Below are 26,465 nucleotides of genomic sequence, written 5' to 3' on the forward strand. Positions count from 1 at the left end.
GACTCTGTTAGAACATTGTCCCCTTCTAGGCCATAAGCAACTAAGATGATCCACGCTGGATCATAGCAGAATTCTATCTAGCTTAGCATCCTGCTTCCTACAGTGGCCAACTCTGTTACTGTTAGGTTCCACAGCAACTGGTACAGTCAAATCTTGGTTGTTGAACATAATCCGTTCTGGAAGCCTGTCCGGCTTCCAAAATGTTCAACAACTGAGGCGCAGCATCCGCTTGGCTGCAGTAGCTTCCAGCCCACAAACAGAAGCTATGTTGGACATTCAGCTTCCAAGAAACGTTCGAAAACCAGAGCATTTACTTCTGGGTTTTCAGCATTTGGGAGCCAAAACATTCCAAAACGGAGGCGTTCAGGATCCGAGGTTTGACTGTATTCAGATGCACACAGTCTCCAATGATGAAGGCAGCCTATGGCCACCACAACTAGGACAGCCTTCAGATCCTTGAATTCATCTAATCTCCCTTTAAAACCATCCACGTTGATGGCCACCATCATTGTTGTAGTGAACTTTCCAGTTTAACTATGTGCTGTGTGAAAAAAGTACTTTCTTTGATCTGGCCGGGGTCTCCACCACAGCCTCGTTGGGATGGTTCTAGGTCAGGCATGTCCAACAGGTAGATTGTGATCTACCGGTAGATCACTGGAAGTCTGTGGTAGATCACTGGCTCCCCACAAAGAAGCTGAACAGCTGTGGCTCCCCTAAAAAAAGCTCAACATTTAACCTCCTCCCTGAAAAAACTCAACAACTTTGACCTGAACCCCCCAAAAGGGGGTAGATCACTGCCAGTTTTTAACTCTGAGTAGGTTGCAGTCTCTTGGGAGTTGGCAACCCCTGTTCTAGGTCATGCAACTTGTTCATCTTCGTTTCTCACCCTGATCTACGTGTTCAAATCCCACTTGATCCACTTGAGATGATCGTGTTCAACCCAAGTTATAACTGGGTTTCTGATCCAGAAAGCTAGGGCAATGCAGGTGAATTCGTCGTCCTAGACGCATCACACCTTTGCTCTGTTTAGGTGAACTTAAATCTGAAAGATAGGTCACAAAAACTGTGTGTTTTGCTACTGCGTTTTTGCCTCACAGATGCCCCGTGGGGGAAAGAGGGAAATCAAGAGAAAAATCATACCCTGAAATTTGCACGCACACCCTGCTCCACTAGATGGGAAGAGAGAACCAATGGGCATACTCACACTGCAAACTATTTCGTATCCAACGCTACTGGGTCTGTTAATGCCACACAAGAGCTATGAAGGCACATGGGTGAGAAGGTTGCTGTTAGTATTGGTTAAGGATTGGCGGGCATGTGGGAGTGGTGGTGGTAAAGAAATTGGGGTTCATTCTACCATGGCACGATAAGTCAAGATATTAAGCCAGCCTTTCGGCCAGAGAAAGTGATACTAGAAAACAAACCACAAAGTCTTTCATTACCTAAAGTTTCCCATCTCGTCTGAACTGGAGAACTATGGCGAACGCCTTCCAAATAAGCCAGGATATTAAGCTAACCTCAAATCATGGTTTAACATCCTGGGTTCCCCCCCCCCCCAAAAAAAGCAGCTAACCACAGCTTGGTTTGGGTGATCCAGAAAACTACAGTGAAATGGAAGGCTTTATCAGGGACGCGGGTGGCACTGTGGTCTAAACCACTGAGCCTCTTGGGCTTGCCAATCGGAAGGTCGGGGGTTCGAATCCCTGTGGCGGGGTGAGCTCCCGTTGCTTGGTCCCTGCTCCTGCCAACCTAGCAGTTCGAAAACACGTCAAAGTGCAAATAGATAAATAGGTACCGCTCTGGCGGGAAGGTAAATGGCGTTTCCGTGCATTGCTCTGGTTTCGCCAGAAGCGGCTTAGTCATGCTGGCCACATGACCCGGAAAAACTGTCTGCAGACAAACGGCGGCTCCCTCGGCCAATAAGGCAAGATGAGCGCGGCAACCCCAGAGTCGTTCACGACTGGACTTAACTGTCAGGGGTCCTTTACCTTTTTATCTTTTGTTTGCTCTTGCAAAGGGAAGAGCAGCTGAGTTGTTTCCATGTGCAGGCAAAAGCCTTTTTCGTTTATTGGCTTTTTAAGTGGAGATACCATGGTCCAAGCATGGTCAGATCATGTGCTGTCCCGAGAATTCCTGGCTCCTGCATGCATCCTCGGGGCTTCACATGTAGTCTTCCTTAGCAGAAACTCTACTGTTTAATTCCAATGTTTAGTTCCAAAAGCACTTGGGTTGTGGAACATTTGTTGTGGGTGACTAACTGGGAAAAGTTCTGAGAAATCAGTGTGTTTCAAGCTATAATCCTTTGCATGCTTACCTGGGAATAAACCCCATTGAGCATAGCAGAACTTTCCCATGTACCGGACACATACCGATCTACTGAAGATGGGAAGTAATCAATCTGATAACAGGGTGATCTGCAGTGCTGTTAGAGATCTGTTACAGTGCTGGATCCACAACCGCAGCTCTGTATCCACCTGAAATTTCTTTTCTTTTTGCTGCCACCAGAATTTTTTGTGTGTGAGGCTAGATCAGGGCCGCAAACTAGGGGTTAGCCATTCCTGAAGATTGTTAAGCGCTATTTTGAGAAGGAGAATTTTGAGAATGCTTCCAGTCTGTGCATGACAGCCCCATGAGCTGCTGGCGCATGTCAAACACACCCTGTCAACTATGTCTGATAAAAGCCCCACCAAGAATGGAGCATTGCTATCCTGGATTTTCCAAGCATGCTCCGTAGTGTTTACTCCACATATACAGGTAAATCTGACAGCACGTCATGCAATTCCAGCGTAGGAGGTCTCAGTATCACATTTCAGAACAGAACACCATCATCTTGTTTTGCTTTGTGCACACTCAATTGGACCAAGATGGCAGCATGTATTGGCAGGGGAATTCAACAGGGCTTCACTGACAGCCTGGTAAAACTTAAAATTCAAGAGAATCTGGGGGTGGAAATTTTTAAAGCACCAGTGAACCACAGGTAACTGGAGTCATACATTCCAAAATATTCAGCCTCTGCAAACACCTACCCTCGTTTTCTTCTGTAGGAGCCGCACCACCCTCGTATTTCTTTGAACACCACACGTGAAAGGAACTGGAAGGGGAAGATATACTCAGGATTAATGGTGGCAGTGGCTGTTTGGTGCATGCAGACAGCCCACCCAGTGTTTGTCCATGACACTGCAATGATGCCTCTGGGCTAAAGGCACCAGAAGCTGCCTTATACCTATTCAGACCCATTGGTCAATCCCACTCAAGCTTTCATCTGCTGCATGAGGGGACTGCTCCAGGGCTCCTGCTTGCCCCACCAAGCCACAGTTGCTGTCCATACCCATTGTCAGCTCAATGGTCACTATTGCCTACACCAGGCACACCCAAACTCAGCCCTCCAGATATTTTGGGACTACAATTCCCATCATCCCTGACCACTGGTCCTGTTAGCTAGGCATGGTGGGAGTTGTAGTCCCAAAACATCTGGAGGGCTGAGTTTGGGGGTGCCTGGTCTACACAGACTGACAGCAGCGCTCCAGAGTTTCAGATGGGTTTCTTCCAAGTCCCAACTGGAGATGACAGATTGAGCCTGGTACTGAGCTATGATCCTTCTTCAAAATTATACACAGACAAATGCACTTGAAAAGGAAAGACCCCGTGATAAGTTTTCATATAAAGCTACTATTTCTCCATTGGTCTACCTAGACCAGCACTGTCAACTCTTGACAGAGAGCAGTTTTCCAGAGTCTCGTCTGTGGTTCTTTCTCAGGTTGCTGTCCTGAGATCCTTTTGACTGGAGATGATGGCGAATGCAACCTGGGGCCTCCTGCAAGCAAATCGTCTGCTCTATCACTGAGCTGCAGGTGGCTCCCAACTTAGGTCAGGATTGGTGTAGCAATATCAGTTTGCTCAAGGGTTTACTCAACTGAAGTTTAATTTGGTAGGATTTACCCCTTAGCTAACAGCAGGGATAGAGACCTCCGGACATTGTTCATCTCCATTCTCATCAACATCAACTTGCATGGCCAACCATCAGGGATGAGGGGAGTTACAGGTCCCCAAAAAGTCCTACTCAGATGAGACCCCTTGAAATTAATGGACCTAAGTTAGTTGTGGCACAGGACAACTCTTGAGTAGGATTGGCACTGGATATAACCCATAGTCAATCATCATCTGGAAGGCTACCAGTTCCTAATCCCTTAGTTCACCATATCAAAAGTCTGTACAGACAGGGGCAATAAGGAGACATGGACGTCTCACATTATGGTTGGGTTAAAAGAGGAATTGATGTGGAATGCTCTGCAAAAGGAAACTCACTAGGCAAGCCAGGACATCAGCGGCCATCAACATGTAGAAGACATTGTCCCAGCCGGTGCTAGAGATCACACCTGCCAGCAGGGGTCCAAGAGCAGCACCTGCAAAATGAAAAAAGGATGATGCAAAGGATCAGCAAGCAGCCAAGAGCGAAGTCCAGCTCATGGCAATATGGAAGGCAGGCTCCTTCTAGCACAGATGGCACGGAAAACCTATCTCTGCAAATCCTACACGGTGGTGGTGGAGGAAGACTCAGGAAGTTAGAGATGACCAATATGTACTCATGGATAACAACAAAAGACCTGCTGTGCTGGATCACAGCGAAGGTTCTTCTAGCCAGGACTATGCATCTAACAGGGGGGCAGCCATATACCCTGAACTCACAAGAAGCACACAATGGCAAAAGCATTTGGTGATCTCTGAATGTGGGGTTTATGTTCGTAGCTAACGTGGCTGACTGCTGTTGACAGATTGGCCATTTACAGCATGGGTAGGCAAACTAAGGCCCAGGGGCCAGATTTGGACCAATCACCTTCTAAATCCAGCCCGTGGACGGTCCGGGAATCAACGTGTTTTTACATGAGTAGAATGTGTGCTTTTATTTAAAATGCATCTCTGGGTTATTTGTGGGGCATAGGAATTCGTTCTTTTTTTCCCTTCCAAAATATAGTCCGGCCCCACACAAGGTCTGAGGGACAGTGAACCAGCCCCCTGCTGAAAAAGTTTGCTGACCCCTTATTTACAGGTTGATTTCCCACAGAAGTGGGGAAACATGTGTGTGACCAGGGATGTTAAAGAACAATATGGGTTACAGGTAGGTAGCTGTGTTGGTCTGTCGTAGTCAAAACAATTTTTTTTTCTTCCAGTAGCACCTTAGAGACCAACTAAATTTGCAGATGGTGACAGCAGTCATGAAATTAAAAGACAGATGCTTCTTGGGAGAAAAGCAATGACAAACCTAGACAGCATCTTAAAAAGCAGAGACATCACCTTGCTGACAAAGGTCCGTATAGTTAAAGCTATGGTTTTCCCAGTAGTAATGTATAGTGAGAGCTGGACTATAAAGAAGGCTGATCACCAAAGAATTGATGCTTTTGAATTATGGTGCTGGAGGAGACTCTTGAGAGTCCCATGGACTGCAAGAAGATCAAACCTATCCATTCTGAAGGATATCAGCCCTGAGTGCTCACTGGAAGGACAGATCCTGAAGCTGAGGCTCCAATACTTTGGCCACCTCATGAGAAGAGAAGACTCCCTGGAAAAGACCCTGATGTTGGGAAAGATGGAGGGCATAAGGAGAAGGGGACGACGGAGGACGAGATGGTTGGACAGTGTTCTCGAAGCTACCAACATGAGTCTGACCAAACTGCGGGAGGCAGTGCCAGGAGTGCTTGGCGTGGTCTGGTCCATGGGATGACGAAGAGTCGGACACGACTAAACAATAACAACAAGTTTGTTATTGGTATGAGCTTTTGTGTGGTATCTGAAGAAGTGTGCATGCACACGAAAGCTCATACCAATAACAAACTTAGTTGGTCTCTAAGGTGCTACTGGAAAATTTTGTTTGTTTGTTTGTTTGTCTCGAAAGAGCCATATGGATTTGTCTCATACATATAGGAACACAGGAAACGGACTTCTACTGAACCAGCCATTGGCCCATCCAGCTCAGTGGGGTCTACAAGAGCGGGGGGCTACACTTCCCTAACTCTCAGGGTGAGGGCACATGTCGAAGTGGAGAAGGCTGCAGTGTCAAAGTTGGTGTGGGCATCTTTTTAAAAAGAAAAAGTTTACTTTGGGCGGGGGGGTTGTTTGAGGGGGCAACCAAAACCCTTTGGAATTGCAGAATCAAAGTGGGGTAACAATGGGAGCAGTCAGCTTAAAAAGGTATTTTGATGGTGATGATGATGATACTTTAAAAATCACAGATTTGGGGAGCCACAAAAAGTTTTGGGGCATTACGGTATCACAGTGGGTAACCTAAGGAAGCAATCAGTATAGTTCAGCCCAAGGCATGATGGAGAACAGCAAGAACCGGGAAAAGATAGACGTAACATTTTACAAGGACAGGAAGAAACATCACGGACAGAATAATTGTCACACACAGGAAGAACAAAGATATAGTTTGATTGCCTCACTTGTAGTTTTATAAATCATTTAATGTGTCAATACAGATGGAAGTTGTTAATATTGCAGCTGTTGCATAAGGGATTGTTATTTTGACCAGAGTGTAATGGAAGTCATTAAGAATTTGGAACGCATAAATAAAGTAAAACTTCAAACCAACAACTCTAGCATGTAGGGGGCCACCTAAATTATGTAATTTGCTATCTGAATGATTGGTATTGGTAATTGTGTTATAATTTGGCATTGTTATAATGAGGCAATTATTGGATTGTAATTGAAAACTAATTAAAAATACTATCAAATAGAAAAGAAAAGGAAGCAATCAGTATTTACTTTTTTAATGAAGTGGAAATAAATTATTTTGCCATCAGAGGAGCAATGAAATAATCATAATCACAATCATTTAAATATATGTATTTGGGGAAGCCTTGAGGAACCACAAAAACCTCTTTGAGGCAGACGCAGGCTTCTGGCACCAGGATTTCAGGCAAGACTGTTTCCTAACAATACCTGGAGATGCCACAGATTGAACCGGGGACATTATGCTCAAGAAACATGTGCTCTGCCGCTGAAGTACAGAGTTAGTTATGTGTGCGCACTTGCATGCAAATTTGTGTCATATGGGTGAGCAATGCGGCAATTAGCCCCATCCCTTCACAGGGCAGATTCAGAGCTGATATTGGCTGGGTTTGAGACATAAGTGGACCCAAGGTGTGGGACTAGTAGCCAGTTATCACCACATCTCCCTGGATAATGGTATCCTTTGTGGTACAACAAAACACTGGATTAGGCTCAAATTAATTCCTAGGCCAGGCGTGGAGAAACTATGGCCCTCCAGGTGTTGCTGGACTGCAACTCCCATCATCTCTGGCCATTGGCCGTGCTGGCTGGGGCTGATGGGAGTTGTAGTTTATCAACACCTGGAGGGCCAAAAGGTTCCACACTCGACCTAAGCTTCTTAGCTACTGACCGACAGATCCCGTTCCATCAATGATGGCTGTAACGGTGGCAAGGGCCTTTGAGTTTCCTTGGAGACATTCGTGAGTGCCCTGGGGTGGAGAAGAAAGGGGGGGGGGAAGCAAAGAAAGATTACAAGGTTAAAGGAAAATGTCACAAATGAACATTACAAGGTTCCTGTTGCTCTGGAGGGCACGACTGGAACCGGTTATTGGGTGGAAATTTCAGGAAAGCAGATTTTAGCTAGCTATTAGGAGGTTTGGATGACCTGGTAAGCCAAACCATCGCTTAGTTCAACAGAGTAGTAAAATGATAGGAGCCGCATAATAATAACAACAACAACAACAACAACAACAACAACAACAACAACAACAACAACAACAACAATATATTTATACCCCGCCCATCTGGGTGGCTCCCAACATCATCATCATCAAATAAATACAACATTAAAAACTTCCCTAAACAGTGCACGCTTGCACTAAGTCATGGCTTGCTTTAGTATGATGTGTGTGAGCCAGGCCAGAGATCTAGGTTTTAATTGATTGTTCCAAAACGAGTTAGTTTTGCTAAATTGTAAGGCTTTAAAAAGTATTTTTTAAAACCAATTCAAATCATTTTAAAATTGTATGCATTGAAGGAAACATGTTAAATATATATAATTGCAACTAACTTTTTTTGGGGGGGGGAATTTCATTGAAAACGCTTCCCCTAGACAAGCCAACACTCCCTGCAACAAGAGTGCTCTGAGCCAGTATTATTTTCCACTAAAACCATCTTGGCTACATCTTTTTTTTAATTTCTTGTACACTAACAGCTGCCATGAGAGGAGGGATTTGCCGAAGGGACAATTTTACAGCCAATTAAAAAAAAAAAATTCCAGAGTACCTGGAGAATGTGTAACTGATCTGTGCCAGATTAGTTCAGATCTCTTCCAAGTTTTGAAGGCCGTGTGCTGGAATTCAAGAGCTCTCCTCCTCCGGAGGCTCTCTCAGCCAAGGTGTCGTGTTTACACTCCATGGAAAGAATTTCCTATTCTATTGCCCAAAGAAGAAAACTGCTGTGCCGTGTGTCTGCGTGTTGAATCCTGTTCTAGGAATGAGCTCAAGGCCAGAAAGGCTCAAGTCACAGGAATGTCCTTAATTGATGAATATAAGAAATGGTTGCAAGGAACGAGCCTCAGAGAAGACAATGAACCGCTTCAGACAATCGGATCTGGATTATAGCTCAGCAAGGTACAGGTGAGCTATAATCTAATATCCTGGCTTATTCAGAAGCTGGTAAGCATAGTTTCCCAGTTTGGATGAAACAGGAAATTAGAGGCTTCTCGGTTTAAAGCACGGATCCTGACTAGTGTCCAAATGTGGGGCTGCTGAATTGTCTGGGAGCCAACCCGGGTTGTTAGCTCAAAAGGCCTCTGGAGTGAACGGTTTATGTTTCCCAGTGAATAACAAGAACTTCTGGTTGGCAATTCTTACCAAGTCCGCCGACACCGCAGTTGTGATGAGAGCGTAAGGCCCGTTGACCAGGGCGCCGCAGAAAATCAACATCACTGCAGAGAGAAAGAAAGAACAAACACCAGCCATGTAACCTTGCCGTCTTGATTTATTTCCTTCTATTTACGAATCACTTTGCTATGAACAATCCCACAGCAATTTTAAGTCAATGACAAAAGCGCATCGGAAACAATGGCTGTTGCTCACTTGGGGAGCACCTGCTCTGCAGACGCAAGGTCCCAGGTTCAATCCCCACCATCTCCAGGTGGAGAGCTGCTGCCAGTCAGTGTAGACAGTACTGAGCTCGATGGGCAAATGTTCAGACTCAGTAGAAGATGTGGGGTGTGTCTTCACTGAAGCAGTCAAATACAACATTTCCTGTTGCCTAGAGTGGACACACAGGGGAATGTTGCTCCAGCCAGGAGGACTTCCTGTCATACCTGGTCTGGACCATCCTCCCCGTATGTGACCAGGTAGATGGGCATGACCCTAGCAGACTCTATAAAAGGGCTAGTCATGCAGCCATCTTCCTCTTTGACTCTTCGTTGGCTATTTGGCTCTTTTGCTGCTCTTTAAATCTTCTGCTCGCTCTTAGCCAGCAGCACATGGCTCATCCTTACAGAGGATGGAAGCCACGAGGTAAAAAGTCTGGGGCCTATCTCAGACTTTTTTTCCTCTACAAATGTAACTGTAACCACAGGATTAAAGACTCCCTTCAGAATACTACTGTAAACTGAATGCAATTAAACTTTACCATTACTTTTAAAGAAGACTGCCGTGTTGTTATTATTTTTAAGAGGGAAATAAAGGAAAATTTGCCAGGAACAATCCAATCCAGACAAGCCAGACTGGATTGCTCAACTTAAATGATTCTCACGAATCCACCAACTTGCTTCTAGCAATGTGCGAGGGAACATGCTGTGCTCACTATCGTGAGTGAGGAGGGATAATATCTAATCAATATATCCTCTCCTACTTTCCTCAACATTCCCACAGAAGGCAGGTTCTTGTGTTGGCAGTGGGCATGGGCAGCAAGTGCGGCTGGGCAGGGCTAGCAGGATTAGGCCCCCTCATGCAGCAGATGAGTGCTTGAGCGAGATTATATGTCTTCTCCAAGTCTGTGAAGCCATTTGCTAGCTGGAACGCTTTCCCTTGCAGAGTGAAAGGTGACACTCAAATCACTATCGTGCTGCCAGCTCCAGATTGCCTGGTGATATATTCAGAGAACATTTACTTCCCTGCACAAAACTGAATAAAGAACAGCAACAAAGGGACCATCAGGGTATAGTGGTAATGTGAGAACGAGCTCAGAGGTTTCTTGGCGGAAGCCAGTGTACGCCAGTGGTGAAAATCTCCAGAAATCAGTGCAACTTTACCTACTGACGTTGCTAGTCCATTCTGGCCAACATGGTTGTAGACATAGAGCTAGAAGAGAAAGCAAGACAGTAAATGAGCATTTCCAGAGCGGTTCAACAAGCAGTCCCAGGGAACTCTAGGAATTGCAGCTCTGTGAGGGGAATAGGGGTCTTCTAACAGCTCTGAGCGAACTTAACAAAAGCTCCCAGAATCTTTGGGGGAAGCCGTGAGTGTTTAAGGGGTGATTTAAATGTATGGTGTACCGCAATGCACTCTATGTGGGGCTACATTTGAAGGTGACCCAGAAACTACAACTAATCCAGAATGCGGCAGCTAGACTGGTGACTGGAAGTGGCCGACGAGACCACATAACAACGGTCTTGAAAGACCTACATTGGCACCCAGTACGTTTCGGGGCACAATTCAAAGCGTTGGTGCTGACGTTTAAAGCCCTAAACGGCCATGGCCCAGTATACCTGAAGGAGCGTCTCCACCCCCATCGTTCAACCCAGACACTGAGGTCCAGCTTCGAGGGTCTTCTGACGATTCCCTCCCTGTGAGAACTAAGGTTACAGGGAACCAGGCAGAGGGCCTTCTTGGTAGTGGTGCCAGCCCTGTGGAACGCCCTCCCATCAGATGTCATCAGAAATAAACAACTATCTGACTTTCAGAAGACATCTGAAGGCAGCTCTGTTTAGGGAAGTGTTTAATGTTTTGTATTATTATTATTATTATTATTATTATTATTATTATTATTATTCTGATGGGAGTTGCCCAGAGTGGCTGGGGAAACCCAGCCAAATGGGCGGGTATATATAATAATAAATTATCATTATTACTTGTGGGCATGGTCAAGTCATGCATAGGGAGACATGCATAGGAAGGGTGGAAGGCTATCAAACTATGGCCCATTGGGATCTGGCCTTGTCCTCTCTACTTTCCAGCTCAGCCTTTGCCAACCTGGTGCCCTTCAGATGTTTTGGACTACAACTCCCATAAGCCCTAGCCAGCACAGGGTGGTATAGAAAAATGGTGACTAAAGTAAGCAAAGGGCACGTCCAGGTGACTTGTTTATTGAACATTCATCTCAATTTGCTCGCAGGGAACTTAGATGACGTTGGCTCTTTAATGAGCATACGTTTGCGGGGATGTTAGAGGATGTCGTGTCAAAGCAAGTGTTATCCCATCCTTTTCAGTGCATTTCTCCATCACCACTTGAAAAAGGGTCCAATCGTTTGGGGAAGTGGGTTTGTTGCGCAAGACCTCCTTAGCCACCTCTGATTGCACAACCTGAAGCTGCGGGTATGTGACCCAAAAACAGCAACTGTCTAAAAGCGCCTGGACACACAAACTGGTGTTTATCACCTTGCTGCCTCTGAACCTGAAAGTGCAATGGGGAAACTCACCATGGGAGCAGCCAAAATGAGCATCGTACAGCATGTCGTGGCCCTGCCACCTGTGTAGTCAGAGATAAGACCTGCCATGATGCCTCCTGTAGGAAAAACAAAGTCACTGTTCACTTTCAGAAGTTGGGGAAAGGGTGGAGAATGTCAGGTCCGAGAGCCATGAACTCACTCAATGGTCTTCGGCAAGTCAAATAAATATTAGATTTTCTGTTTTACAATTTAAAGCACTCATTTTTACATCCTTAAACTATCAGTGACTCTTCCCTTCTTCTCCTTCCATGGCTCATTTTGCATATCATAAATCCCTGAATATTTTACAAAAACTATACCATTCAGTATTCCATTATTACATCCATCAAAATTTATTTACACTGTTTAATTTATCTTAACGCTGCCAGCGTTTTCAGCTGCAAAGAGTTATTTTCCATATATTCAATAAACGTTTTCCAATCTTCTCTAAACGTATGTTCTTCTTGTTTTCTTATTCTATATGTTAAGTCTGCAAGCTACGCATATTCCATCAGCTTAAGTTGCCTTTCTTCTTTGGTTGGGACCTCGCTCATTTTACATTTTTCAGCTAACAACACAGGCCGCAGTAGTGGCATACATAAACAACCTTTTTTGACACCTGGGAATTTCCGTCTGAATTATCCCCAACAGAAAGGACTCTGGTTTGGGGGGGGGGGAGTGCTTTTGAACATTTCCCCCAATTCAGTATGTATCATTTACCAATACTCTTTTACCCTTTTAGAAGTCTGCCACATATGAAAGAACATTCCCTCAACCTCTTTGCATCGCCAGCTCTTATCTGATTCAGTCTCACACATCTTAGCGAGCCTACTCGGGGTTAAATACCACCTGTCAATCATTTTCAAGCAGTTCTCCTTCAAAGAATAACATGCTGTGGACGTCAAATCATTTTTCCAAAGTTAAGCCAAATAAATCTCCACTGGAATTAATGGAACTCAGGCTGCATGTACAGTTCCCCTAACTGTTCATTTCCACATTATATTTGAGCTTTCCCATGGCGAGAAGGCCATGCTCAGAAATCTCGTGGAATATAGCACATTGTCAGGTCCGTGAAGTGGTTGCTCACGAGTAAAGACAAAATCCGTCTTGTCTTTAACTGTGTTTTTTTTAATTGTGCAAGCTATTTACAGTGCGGAGCTACTGAAAAACATGATAGCCTGGTCGCTAGAAGAATCCGGAAGTGCCTTTCTCCGGCTGCGACCCCAGCATAGGAATTTCGGCATCCTAAAAGGCCGCCTTCCCGGTCTTTTGACCCCTCTGCGCAGTTCAGGCAACGTAAGTGGCATCTCCCCCTCAGAACGGGTCTGCCAGACGGTGCTGGGTCTCTGGGCAACATCCTGGAGCCCTCGCTCCACCTGGCTGCCTGAGGATAACTCCTCCTTCCCAGGGGAGGTGCTGGAGGACTGGCTGTGAGACATATCACTGGCTAGGAGTGGCTGGGGCTGCCTGTACCCACCCAGACTCTGTCTGGCAGTGGAGTGCAGCTCCCTGACACACATGCTTGGTGCGCATTCCCATCTTAAATTGCTTGCAGGAAGGAAATCCATTCGCAGCCCCTTTAACCCAGAAAATTGTGGGGGTAAAGTGACAACATTTGGGGCAGTAGACCAGCATACAGTTCTTTTTCTGCTCTTTTCATGGGGGAGTAGAAGCACTCATGCGCAGAAGGGGTGGGAGAGCAGTGACTGATAGGCATGTCCTTCATGGATTTTGCCTAATTCTCAGGATAGCTCAGTCGCCACAGCACGAGACTCTTAATCTCAGAGTTGTGGGTTCGAGTCCCACGTTGGGCAAAAGATTCCTGCATTGCAGGGGGTTTTGAACTAGATGACCCTCATGGTCCCTTCCAACTCTACAAATCCATGATTCTTCTAAAGGCATCCAAGCTGGTGCGTGGCCATCACTACGTTTTCTGGGATAAAACTCTTGGGTTCAGAATCCTTTCATTCCAAGCTCAAGTCTTTTGTACCAGGCAGTGAATCTTGGGGTTCTTGTGTCAGTAAAAAAGCAGAACTTCCCTCCCCCACTCAGAAACCCCTCACCCCAAGTAGCCACCTCTGCTGTCTACACAGTGTTGTTTTTCGGTCCTATCCCCAGGATAACAAAGAAAGCACAGGTGAAAATAAGAGTCATAGAATTATAGGGTTGGAAGGGAACAAGGGTCATCTAGACCAACCCCCTGCAGTGCAGAAATATTTTTGCCCAACATGGGACTCGAACCCACAACTCTGATATTAAGAGTCTCATCCTCTACTGAATGCGCTATCAATGCAATGTATTTTGAATGTGCCCTAAAGTTGAAGTAATCATGGGCTATACTTTACCCATGGTTCCTCTCATTTTGTTATTTAGAAATGCTAAGGATATTGTATTAATCAATGATAGGGAATTAGTACAATATTTTCTAGCTGCTGTCGGAATGCTCATTTGTCAAAACTGGAAGAAAATGAGGACCCTTTCCATGCTAGAACAGATGACCAGACTAAGAAGATGGACAGCCAGATAACATAAATTTGCAGGGGAAAAATGAGTCTTTTTCTAATTTACTGCAGTAATGCGCTCTAGGATAATGTAAACCCAATGATTTTCAGTTGCCATATCTGACTTTGGTGAAGTTCATTAAAATTTGCTTTGTCTGTTATAAGTTCTGGATATTCATTTTCCTTTGGCTTTGTCTAATCGGAATTCATCCTGTTTTGTTTTGCTTTGGTATCTATGTACACAAATATAATTACACTACTAAAATTAATTTTTTAAAAAGAAAAAGAAAATCGATGCAACAAACCAATTATGCCGCCGACGTCAAAGAGGGTGGACATATCCCCCGCCTTTTTCGCGGTGAAATGAGCTGCAAAAAGAAGAGCAGGAGAAATGGTTGGGTGACCAGAGAGGATCAAAATGTGATGGAATTAAATGGGGGGGTGCAGGGTTTGCATGCAAAGGGGTACACAATCCATTCCACCATCACCAACACCTCCAGTTAAAGAGATCTCAGTTGTGGAAGACCCTCTGTATTTGACCCTGCACAGCTTCTGCCAGTCAGAGTTGACAGAACTGGGTTAGATAAGATCAATGGTCTGACTTGGCTGGAAGCTGTTTTCTGCTTGTTGGCAGGAGATGTAGCTCAGTGGAAGAGGATAAGTTTTGCATGCAAAAAGTCCCTGGCATCTCCTGCATCTGAAACCATAGAGAGACACTTCCAGTCAGTGTAGCCATTATTGAGCTAAATAGGGCCAACAGTCTGGCTCAGTACTTTGAAAATGAAGCCTTTAGCTCTGCTCTTCTAGTCTTTTGTTTTAACTCTGCTGTTCCAATTCTTTAGTTTTAATTCTGCCCTATTTTCTTTTCTTAGAAGCGCTTGTTAGGGCTGAAACGGGAGCATTAAATGATTTTTTTCCCTTACTCAATCAATAAAGTAGAATAAAATAAAATGAGGTCCCCCTGGATTCTTTATTTTAAATTTTTTAAAAAATAAAAATAAATAAAACAGGCCCATCTTTAGGTGTGATGAAGGACATGGACCTAAGCCAGCCTTTGGGAGACTCACAAGTCGTTGGAAAATCCCACCAGCAAAACTTCCTTAAGCAGGTTCTCAGATCACAAATTGGGAGTCTCTGTAACAAGCTCCTTGCAACTCACCCACATTCACAATGTAGAGGGGAAGCCAGTAAAGGAACGTGTAACTGACTAGTTTTGCAAACAGCAGGCAAAAGGAGAACTCTACCACTCCCTGCAGAGAAGAGAAAGAGGAAAAAACCATTAGCAGCTAACAAAAGGCAGTTTTTGCAAAGACAAAGGCCCCAAACAGGACACAGGGGTACGGCTGTCCGTGGGGGTGGGAAGGGGGGTGTTCTCCTTTCGTCGGGCTCGGCCCAGTATACCTGAAGGAGCGTCTCCACCCCCATCGTTCAGCCCAGACACTGAGGTCCAGCTCTGATGGCCTTCTGGCGGTTCCCTCCCTGTGAGAAGTGAGGTTACAGGGAACCAGGCAGAGGGCCTTCTCGGTAGTGGCGCCCTCCCATCAGATGTCAAGGAAATAAACAACTATCTGAATTTCAGAAGACATCTGAAGGCAGCCCTGTTTCAGGAAATGTTTGGTGTTTTATTGTGTTTTTAATATTCTGTTGGGAGCTGCCCAGAAATAAATATGTAAATAATCTTCATACTTAAACAGTAGCTGACAGGTGTGTACCTGCCAGTCTGATCCACACAACAGCACACCTGTCCATTTCAATTTCTCGTCTTTCCAGTCTTCTCTCCCCACCCCGGGATATGTATGTAGAAAACTGAAACAAAGGGATTTCTACCACTGCAACTAGCCTCTTATGAGGCAACCACCCCACCCTCCCTCCCCTATGGGGCCGTACTCACAGGTATCCGTAGGGCATCAATGAAACTAATGGCTTCCCGGTTGTCCGTCGATTCTTTGCTATCTTCCGACATGTCCACAATGTTTTCTCGGCTGTTGCTGGAGACATTTAGGCTCCCGTCGCTGATGGAGTGTCCTGCCTCGAGACCTTTCTCTTCCAAACCGGCAGCCTGAGAGACACACCAAGCAAACAAAGAAACACCTCAGGAGTTTGCATGCAGATACGATGCTTCTATTTGTCAAACCTTCCCTCAGAAGCAGCTGCTCTTTATTGAGTCGGACCACTGGCCTATCCAGCTCTGTTTCTTCTAGAGTGGTTGGCAGCAGCTCTCCGGGGCTTCAAATGGGGGTCTCTCTCAGCCCCTACCACCCCAGAGAAGCCAAGGATTGAACCAGGGGCCTTCTGCGTACGTAGCAGATGTTTTCCCCTGAGATATGGAACTTCCTTCCAAGCCAGGCCCCTTGTGTGGCTGACACAAGTGGGACCTGCATCAAAATGTTTAAAACAATTTTTTCTATAAAAAGAAAAAAAACCCGAAACCTTCCTTTTAAGGACTTCTAGGTGCCAAAATCCCAAGGGAGCAAATAATCCTATTTATGTATGCGACCATGGCTGTGTGGATGTTATTGGTGCAGAGATGGGAAGAAGATAAAAGTCCCTGCCAGAGAAGAATGGCAGATCAAGTTAACAGACTATGCTGAAATGGCGAAATTGACCGGAAGTATCAGAAATCAGGAAGACCAAAAAATTTAATAAGGAATGGAGGAAATTTATAACTTATCTTAAAGACCATTGTAAGCAGTTAAAATCGTTAGTAGGATTGGAATATCACTTGTAGCCTACGGGTGCATTTTGGACACAATGGAGATGTAAAAAGATTTGGATCATCATAAAAGATGTGGGAGGAAATGATTAATAACAGGATCCACAAAGGGGAGAAGAGAGGTCCAGAAGATTCTTTGGAATCCTGTTTTTATGTTGTATGTTGGATATGTGATTGTAAAACTTTAACCTGAGAAACCAAAAAATAAATTTATGGGGGGGGGGAGCGTTGCAATGTTGGGTGCTCCTGTCCAGCATTCTAGCCAGCCATGCCCTTTTTCAGGATGTGCCATTCCTTCTCAGTCAGCATTCAGTGGCTACTGAGCATGCTCAGTCCTCAGCCCTTTAACAGCAGCTCGATGTGCAGCCATTAGCTGGGGAGAAGAGAGCCGGTTAGGTCTCGTCTCAGCTGTGCAGGAGCAGCTCCCATGTGGCTGGGAGGATGCTTCAATGACCCAACTATAACATGGAGAGAGTTGCCAACTACGTGAGGAAGGTATGTCCAGTTGAGCCCTTTGGGAGGAAGGGAGGGGTATAAACGGAATGAATGAATGAACAGAATCATTGTAGAGCTGGAAGGGACCGTGAGGGCCATCCGAATCTAATCCCCTTGCAACGCAGGAATCTTTTGCCCAATGAGTTGGCTTATTTTGGTTTTCCTTCTAGCAGCATGGGAGCTGCTCATAAGGAAGTTGGGAGAGCCTCAGCTCCATCAAACTCCGTCTGCAACGATCAGAGAGGTAAAGAGGGGAGGCTGCAGGGCTGTGCGAGATAATGAGGGTTGCAGCTTGCAAATTCAGATTTAATAATCTACAGTTTTCAGCAAAGGGCTCCCGAAGCAATGCACAAGAAGCTGAAATCTGAAATTATAAATGCTGCGCATGACGCTAGTCCGCTGTAAATAAGCCGCGAAGAAAGGAGATTGACTCTCTCGCCCTCCTTCTCCCTCCCTCCCTCCCCCAGTAGCGCATCATGCTCCATACTGAAAGGAAGAAGAAACAGCTGTTTGCTGTTAGTGGAGGAAAGTCTAAGTCTCATTTAATTATTGGTGCTTGCTCCCCGGTAAATGTGCATACCGTGTTTCTCCTAAAATAGGACACCATCTTATATTTTTTCCCCTCAACAAAACACAGTATGGCTTATTTTCAGGGGATGTCTTATTTTAACCGTGTTGCATAGCCATGCCTCTCCAGGCTGTTTTAAAGGGAGGTGCCGCGTCACTATGGCTTATTTTCGGGGAATGGCTTATTTTAGGAGAAACACGGTAGGATTGAAACATAAGGGGGGGGGATGGGATGTGCAAAACTTACGTGATGGAGAGGAGGGCTGCAGTCGACGTCTTCGGGATCTGAAGTGGAGAGGAGACTATATTACAAAAGCACACCTTTCATTCGGAGCAAGATGACAGCAGCAACTGGGGCGCGTGTTGTTTTTTTTAATCAAATATATTCCAGTTCGGAAATCAGGTAATCTAATCTAGCATCCTATTCTCACAGTGGCCAGCGAGAAGCCTGACAACTGGACACAGCAGCACTTTCCCCATTTGTGGTTCCCTACAACTGGCATTCATTATCGTGAATATCTGTCACTGTGGCTATTTTGATGGACTTCCAGCAAGGAGGGGGAACCTGTGGCCCTCCAGATGTTGTTGGACTCCCGACTCCCATCAGCCCCAAGAAGCATGGCCAATGGGCAGAGATTAGGGGAAATGCAGCCCAGCTACATTCTGTGCTCTGAAGGCACAGAAAGCCTCTCTTGCACGAGGTCACCCTAAGAAAAGCATATCCCTGACAGGGCAGAGGAGAAAGCAGTTATAAGTGCTTTCTACCACTAGGTGGCAACATCTGCTCGTCTACCACTCATGAAATGAAATTCAGGGATGCTCAGAGATGTTCCTTCTCAAGTCCTACATGGGTCAAAGGCAATGCTCCCCAATTTGACACTGACTGGTTCATTGCCGCCTCAGTAATTCTGCTCTGGGTTTCTATTGCACCTTTTAAACACTGCATGGTCCAATAAGCCACATGCATTGCTTATAAACTGCATCCCCTCTCGGGCTAACACCCTGGTCCTAAAGGAGTTTAGTCAGAAGTAAATATCATGGATTTTATAAAAGCAGAATTTACTCCCTTGGGTTTGCACCCAACACTCTCAAAGCAGGAGTATGCAGGTGTGCATATAGGGCCGAGCCAAAAATTATTTTCAGAACTTTTTTTTTGCATCAAAATGGAGGGCTGGGGGTGGGGAGACAAAAAGATTTCACAAAGCTGGCCCCTCCTTGTGTTTTTCTGTTACTGTATCATCCTATGAGTCCGTTGACAGGAGGTCACACTCCTGGGAGTCCTGGCTCTTGCTAGGCACCAGTTGCTTCACCTACCAGGCTCCAGAGTGAGGGCAGAAAGCATTTGCCCTCACTCTGAGTTGGCTTAACAACAACACTCTGAGTTGGCTTAATAACAACAACATGAAGTCAAATCAGAGAGAGGGCAACAATTCCTGAACTCTCTTGGATTTAAGGGAGCATCTTTGCTGCTGCTGCCAATTCTGCATCAGACTTCATTCCTGTTTCTGTCCCTGTGCCCAAGTGCCTCCAACTTTGCCAAGTGTGTTTGTGTGCAAGGAGACATTTTGGCTCAGCCTACACTCACATTCAATGAGGAACAAGAAGCAGATGACGCCCATGCTGGCTATGATGATCCCAGGCACGATGAACGACAGGCCCCAGGCGTTTGAAACCCAGGTACCAGCAATCAGGGATCCTAAAATGTTTCCTACAGATGTGTGCGAATTCCAGATGCCCATGATGAAGCCTCGTCTAGTAAGAGATAAAAGACATGGTTCAGTTCAGACAGCAAATCCAGAGTCTGCACTGATCATAGTTTAGAACCAAAACAACAGCTTGAGTTTCTGAGCATGCAGCTGGCAAACCAGTTTCCCTCCCCATCAGCTTTAAGCTTCAGAAATTCACTCCCAATTCCGTGGCACAACAATCTTTGGAGAAACAGCGCCTTTAGCTACTGTTTGTCCATTAAGAAATCATTCCCAACCATAGCTAGCACAAAGCATGGCTTGCAAAACCCCATTAAACCATGTTTTCTCATTCTGACTGTTATCGCCAATTGTAAACCCTCAGGCTCAGTTCAGAAATGGTGTCTAAACCATGCTTACTAAAGCATAAACTATGGTTTGGTATGATGTCTGAACTCACAAATCATGGTCTGCAAACCCACTTTCAACCATGGTTTCTCATTCTGGTTTGGCCACTGATTGCAAACCATGATTCATGGTTGCTCCTCCCTCAACCCTGCCTACTGCCCATTTGCCCTTTGGTCCTAACTGCTGGGATGACCCATGGCTCCCACTTCTCAGGTCCTGGGCTCACCTCTGTCTGATGTCCACAGCTCAGGCCTGATACCAGAATCGTTCAATGAGCAGAGGGTTGCCAAATTTGGAATTCAGGCAATCTCGGTTCAAATCTCTGCCCAGCCATGAAGCTCATGCAAGTCATTATCGCTCAGCCTAGCCTACCTCACAAGGTTGTTGTGAAGATACTCCGAGCTACTGATTTTATATTACTGGTTTATTAACTGTACTTTCATGCTGCCCCATTACTCTGGATGGAGTACATCAAAAAGCTATTTTTTTGGGGGGGGAACACATCATCAAACTTCTAACATAATTCCTTTCATGAAAAGGCAGGAATGCATATGCGATTTTTGTAAAAAGCCCCATGATGGTGCCATAATCAGGTCACTGCCTCATTTTTCAGCGCAGGGTGACATTTTCAATTTAGGCAAGGGAATAAATCTGGTACTTCCTCCTGGGATGAGGATTAAGCAATTGGCACTTGAAAGCAAAGCAACCACCCACAAGACACAATTAGACAGATATTAGGAAACGAGACTCACTTCCCCTTTCCAAACCAGTTGCCGACACACGTCACTACGGACGGCCATCCCGTTGTTTGTGCCAAGCCATTGAGGACCTAGTGGGTGGGTGGAAGGAGCAGGAGAGGGGGGAAAAAAACACAGCTAGTTAAGCCAAACTTAGCATTATGCACAAAGCCTTATCATTCTAAGAAGAATAATGGGTTGTATCTAATGCTAGGCCCCATCTGCACTATGCATATAAAGCAGTATCATACCGCTTTAAATGGTAATAGCTTTCTCCCAAAAAAATTCTGGGAAATGTTAAGAGTTCTCCTGTTCCCCTCGCAGAGCTGCAATTCCCAGAGTACCCTGGGAAGAAGAAAGCCTCTCTGCAAACTGTAAGGGGAATAGGCGATCGCCTAAGAACTCTCAGCACCCTTTAAAAACTACAGTTCCCAGGATTCTTTGAGGGAATCCATGACTGTCCTACTCGGACCAGACACAACTAACTGAGGTTCATTAATTGCAATACGTCCAACTCTAAGTACAACTTAGTTGGCGACCAACCACTAAAAATCCATAGAGAAATGGAATCTTTTTAAAAATTTCTTACTATATTGGCAAATTTCAAGATGCAATAAATCCATAGACTTTATTGAGTGAAACGGAGCTCTGATTTAAAATCTCAGTAAGACAGAATTATTTTTTTCCTTATTCCTTTATCAAGGCAAAAATATAATGATGGTGATACTAAATATGGCACCGGCAATTTCATTCTCTCTCCCCCCTTCCACCTGTGATGTATTTTAAAAAGCCATGCACACAATTATTGTGTTACAGTGCCTCATCTAGTTTAGCTCCACACCAAGACCATCAGGATAGCTAACCTCAGTCCCCTGGCAACTGATTGCACACATCCCCAAAAGAGCTGTAGGAACAAAGTCTTCCTCACTGCTCATTCCCAAGTAAGCAAGCCAGGGATCCTGATTTTCTGAGTCAACTCAAATTTGGGGGTGTTTCTGGGATGCATCTGTTCATTCTAGACTTCCCGATGAGCAAGACCAGGATGGGATACCACCCAAACCAGTTGTGAAGTTCAATCCATGAAGGAGTGGGAGGAGATTATCATGACTCGTTCCAGAACCAGTTTCAATTGGGAAGGAAGAACAATGGGAAACCTTGTCCAACCGGCTCTATAGGATTTCAGAAAAGCTCCTCTCCGAGCACTATGTAGAGATGCTAAAGAGTGAAGCTTTCTTCCCTCAAAGAAACTACTTTCTTCCCTTGGCTCAAGCTTAGGGGATACCCATGCTGTTTTTCAGGTGCACAGTGTTGATTGGCCAGCCCCTGTGACCTGTCACAAAACCACCAGAGCTCAGAGCTGATTGGTTGGTCCGAGTCTTAATGGCAAAACCTTCTCAAGGCTGCTCAGCATTGATTGGATGGCCCTGGTATCAATGGCACAGCCTGCTCAAGACAAGATTTTAAAGTATAAATTAAGTTGTTTTTTTTTTAAGTGGCAATCAACTATCTGAGAGCAGATAAACATGTGATGTCCTTGAAAACATAAACAATCTTTGTAATGTTTAAGGAATAACATCAGCCTATGGGCCTGATTTCCTGATAAGGTTTCAGCTGTGCTTTTTATGTTAACAGCTAGCAAAGAAAGGACCACACCCATGAAAAAGCATAAACGAGCTCATTATGGAATGATTAACTGGAGTTATATAAGGACGCAGGTATCACTCTGGAAAATTGCTTACTAATGCTTGTATTGGATTCTTCCATCAGTTAATTAATCAATGAATCGCTCAAGTCAAACCAACAGCTTTAGTTAATGGAGCTGTGGGGACAAAGTTGAGTGACATAGATCAAAACTGAAGGGGACAGATGCTAGCTTAATTTTTGAAGCTACTGTTTGAAGCAGTTTGGGGGTCTTATATACAAATGATTACCACAATGTGGATCGGTTTATTACATTCTATGTTATATCTTTAGATCCTGAAGTTGAGGCTCCAGTACTTTGGCCACCTCATGAGAAGAGAAGACTCCCTGGAAAAGACCCTGATGTTTGGAAAGATGGAGGGCACAAGGAGAAGGGGACGACAGAGGATGAGATGGTTGGACAGTGTTCTCGAAGCGACTGGCATGAGTTTGGCCAAACTGCAAGAGGCAGTGGAGGATAGGCGTGCCTGGAGTGCTCTGGTCAATGGGGTCACGAAGAGTCGGACACGACTGAACGACTGAACAACAACAACATATTATATCTTGCTTTGGTCAACAACTTAAAGAAAATGCTTGGTCTGCAATCAATCAGGTGAAAAGCACTCACTCTTCAGATGTAAGTACCCTGAAATTTAAGATATTCCAGGGATGGTCGGTCTTAAAATTCTATCTCATGGGGCAATTGGAGTGACCTCCACAAGGAAAATGCTCTGTTACACCCCAAAGCTCTGAAATTCTCTCCCTTCAGTGGCCTATAGGATATTTTATTATTTTTATAATAATAATAATAATAATAATAATAATAATAATAATAATAATTTATTACCTGATTGCTTTCTTTGGCATAGCCATCCCATGATAATTCACATTTTCTCACAAGGAAATTTGCCACATAATTTCCAAACAACCGTCTGACCAATGAGCAGACGCAATTAAAGGATCTCTTCCTGTTTACTTTTTGTAGCAAGTCAAAGTATTTCTTTCTTTGTAGTTATTAGTTCTAAATTGAGACTCTTCTCAGTCTCTTTATCAGCGTATTATTGTTATAAACGCTCTTACTCACGTAGACAAAGCAAAGAGGTAGCTTGCCTTGACGCCATTATCCCGGAAGTCCCGGGAGCCGCCCAGAGTGGCTGGGGAAACCCAGGCAAATGGGTGGGGTATAATTTTTATTATTATTATTATCATCTTCTTCATCATCAACATCATCAACAACAACAACAGAAAGCAGAGTATCTCTCAGAAATGCCAGGGTACTTAGGTGCAGTGCTTTTAAGGTAATAAAGTGCCAGTACTCAGATATTGAAAAAAGTGTCGGTGAGGACCATCACAAAAGTAATACTGGTTGGGTGGAAACTTACTGAATCATCGATTTTGAAATATGCATAAGCATGGGGCAAAGAGGTTCAGACAAAAACAGAAGCACCACATCCAGGAGTTCCTGCCTCATCAAACACAATAGCCTCTCATTTGACTGCAGTGTGTGTCACTCAGACAAGACAGGCTCAGCCGGGCTGGGAAAATATACTGCATCTTTCTCCAAGTTATTCCGATGGCTAAATATATCGGGTTTCTGTTTGCCCAGACTGCAGTGCAGCATGTGACTATGAGATCCACAGAGCTGAGCATCAGAAACCGTTTTCCCATGAGGAAGCAAATGGAGCGGAGGAGGGGCAAACCACTCACTCAAAAGTCCATCGAGCAAGGAAGATCAGAGTGGGCAAACCTGGCAACTAGGTCCTGCATAAAGGCTGCAGGTACTTGACGATTACACTCTTTATACAGCTCCATCAGTGCACATGGTTATGGTGGAGAGAGGGGCCTGCCCTAAGGAGATCGCAATTTATTTTTGCCAGCGGGGCTGACAAGAGGAGGAGGGAAAGAGGAAGCTGACCTAGGCAAAAGATAATCACGATCTAACAGAAAATTAATGAGAGGAGTCCTAGAAGCCACTTTACATGAAATCAAACCACTGGTTCATTTAGCTCAGTGTCGCCTGCACTGACTGGCAGCTGCTCTCCAGGGTTGCAGGCAGGGGTCTTTTCCAGGGGATTGAACCTGATGCAAAGCAGATGCTCTGTCCTTGAGCTACAGCCCTTTCCCAGATGACAGTGTGCAATAAGGCACTTTATATTAAATCAAGCTAGCGATGCTTCCAAATCCATAGAATAAATCCTCTTTTTTGCAATTGGTTTCAAAGTCAGTTCTGAAGTGGCCCAGGAAGAATCAAGTCCCTGTCCTACTGTCCTTTAACTGGAGACTAGGACCCGTACACAAAGGTGCACACATTCCAGCGTATCAGGAAACTCAGGACAGCTGTCAGGGGGGCAGTGGCAGGCTCCTCTTCCCCCTGATGTGGAACCCAGAACCAAGATGGATCCTCATGCTGTGAGTTGTTCCACCTTGGGAGATGGGCAATCAGTCAGGCTGACAGCCAGGTCCATCTGCCTACCACCTGCTTCAAGAGAAAGTTGTGTCGGCCCTACGGATATGTCCCTCTCATTATCCAAGAGATGATTTTCCCAAGAACCCTCCTCACTTTCTGTGTGAACTACAAAGACCCACAGAACCACAGTTGGCCATCTAGTCTAGGATTCCCCAAACTTAGGTCTCCAGCTGGTTTTGGACTACAATTCCCATCATCCCTGACCACTGATCCTGCGAGCTAGGGCTGATGGGAGTTGTAGTCCAAAAACAGCTGTTCTAGAAAAACCCTTGATAGAATCAAATAAGAGCAGGCCTGCTGCTAGGCCAGGCCAGAAGACCATCTTAGTCCAGCAAGCTGTTCTCACAATGACCAGACAGATGTCTATGGGAAGCCTGCAAACAGGACTGGAGTACAACCATGTTCTCCCCACTTGAGGTTCCCAACAACTGGTAACTGACAAATGCAAGAAATCTGGAACAAGAGCCTCTTCAACTGATGACAGTCCAGCTTCTGCCTGAAGAACTCCAGTGAGAAAGAGACCATCAAGTGATTGGCACCATTGCTGAACCGCTCTTGCTACCAAGAAGCTTCTCATAGTCATCCTGCTCTGGAGGGTAGGACTCAAACCAATGGCTTCAAATTACAAGAAAGGAAGAACTTTCTGACAGCAGATGTTCGAAAGCGGAATGAGTTCCCTCAGGAAATGGTGGACTCTCCTTCATTGGGGATTTTTAAGCAGAGGTTGGTTGGATGGTTGTCTGTCATGGATGCTTTAGCTAAGATTCCTGCATTGCAAGGAGTTGGAATGAATGTCCCTTGGAGTCCCTTTCAACTCTACGATTCTGTGATTCATCTGATATTTATCCTCCTGTAACTCCAGCCCACAAGATCTAGTCCTTCCCTTTGAGGAAGGGGAGAACATTCGTGTGACAGCCCTTCAGGTGTTTAAAGAATGCTATCACCTCCCCTCATAGCTTTTTCATCAGACATCGGGCTGACTTAGTTTGAGGGAGCTATGGCCAAGTGCCTTCTTGAAGGATGCCTCTTTGCCTTCGTGGGCGTCAACAGCAATAGTAGGGCACAGCACCCTCCAGATTTTGAATTTGGCCCTAGACTGATTTTCTGGGCATGGCCTTGGTTTGTTTGGACTCTGTTGCTCCTGCAAATCTGCGTTGGTGGTGAGGACTTTGGGGAGAGGCTCCTACCTCCCGGGCCTTGGACCCTAGCTCCTTGGGAGACCCACCTCCGGAGCACGGCAGATGATACAAGACCTGCTCAGAGACCCCATAGTAGGAAAAGGAAACATCTCTAGAGAACTTATTTGGCAAGCGTGATGAATCTCCGTACCTGTACGAGAACAAAATACCACAGTTCATGGATGTTCCAGTAGTAGCCCAGTCCAAATAAGGCAGTGAACAACCCGCTCAGCAACATTCCTCCAGACAGATAGTAGCGCAATGGGAGGCGCTCGCCAAAGACCCCGCTGTGGGAGACAGGAAGGAAGAGCGCATGAAACACAACAGCCACTTCTCAAGGATCAGTGCCCAACCAGAAATGAATGTGGAAACAGCTTAGGGCCG

At 45.2% G+C, this 26,465-nt stretch overlaps 1 protein-coding gene across 1 annotated transcript in view; it reads right to left on the reverse strand.

The window, feature by feature from the left end:
* Positions 1–1,080: 1,080 nt before the first annotated feature.
* SLC37A2 (solute carrier family 37 member 2) overlaps positions 1,081–26,465 on the reverse strand; it is a 48,140-nt gene continuing 22,755 nt past the window's right edge. The window contains exons 5-18 of the mRNA XM_033171839.1: positions 26,233–26,368; positions 20,772–20,848; positions 19,512–19,678; positions 18,174–18,211; positions 16,043–16,210; positions 15,311–15,401; positions 14,457–14,519; positions 11,642–11,727; positions 10,256–10,304; positions 8,862–8,935; positions 7,397–7,475; positions 4,306–4,403; positions 3,027–3,091; positions 1,081–1,258 (exon numbers count right to left, since the gene is read on the reverse strand). Of these exons, the coding sequence (XP_033027730.1) occupies positions 1,213–1,258; positions 3,027–3,091; positions 4,306–4,403; positions 7,397–7,475; positions 8,862–8,935; positions 10,256–10,304; positions 11,642–11,727; positions 14,457–14,519; positions 15,311–15,401; positions 16,043–16,210; positions 18,174–18,211; positions 19,512–19,678; positions 20,772–20,848; positions 26,233–26,368 (1,237 nt within the window). The 3' untranslated portion in view covers positions 1,081–1,212. The remainder of the gene's footprint in view (positions 1,259–3,026; positions 3,092–4,305; positions 4,404–7,396; positions 7,476–8,861; positions 8,936–10,255; positions 10,305–11,641; positions 11,728–14,456; positions 14,520–15,310; positions 15,402–16,042; positions 16,211–18,173; positions 18,212–19,511; positions 19,679–20,771; positions 20,849–26,232; positions 26,369–26,465) is intronic.

Source organism: Lacerta agilis, chromosome 15, assembly GCF_009819535.1.
Source record: "Lacerta agilis isolate rLacAgi1 chromosome 15, rLacAgi1.pri, whole genome shotgun sequence".
NCBI lineage: Eukaryota > Metazoa > Chordata > Lepidosauria > Squamata > Lacertidae > Lacerta > Lacerta agilis.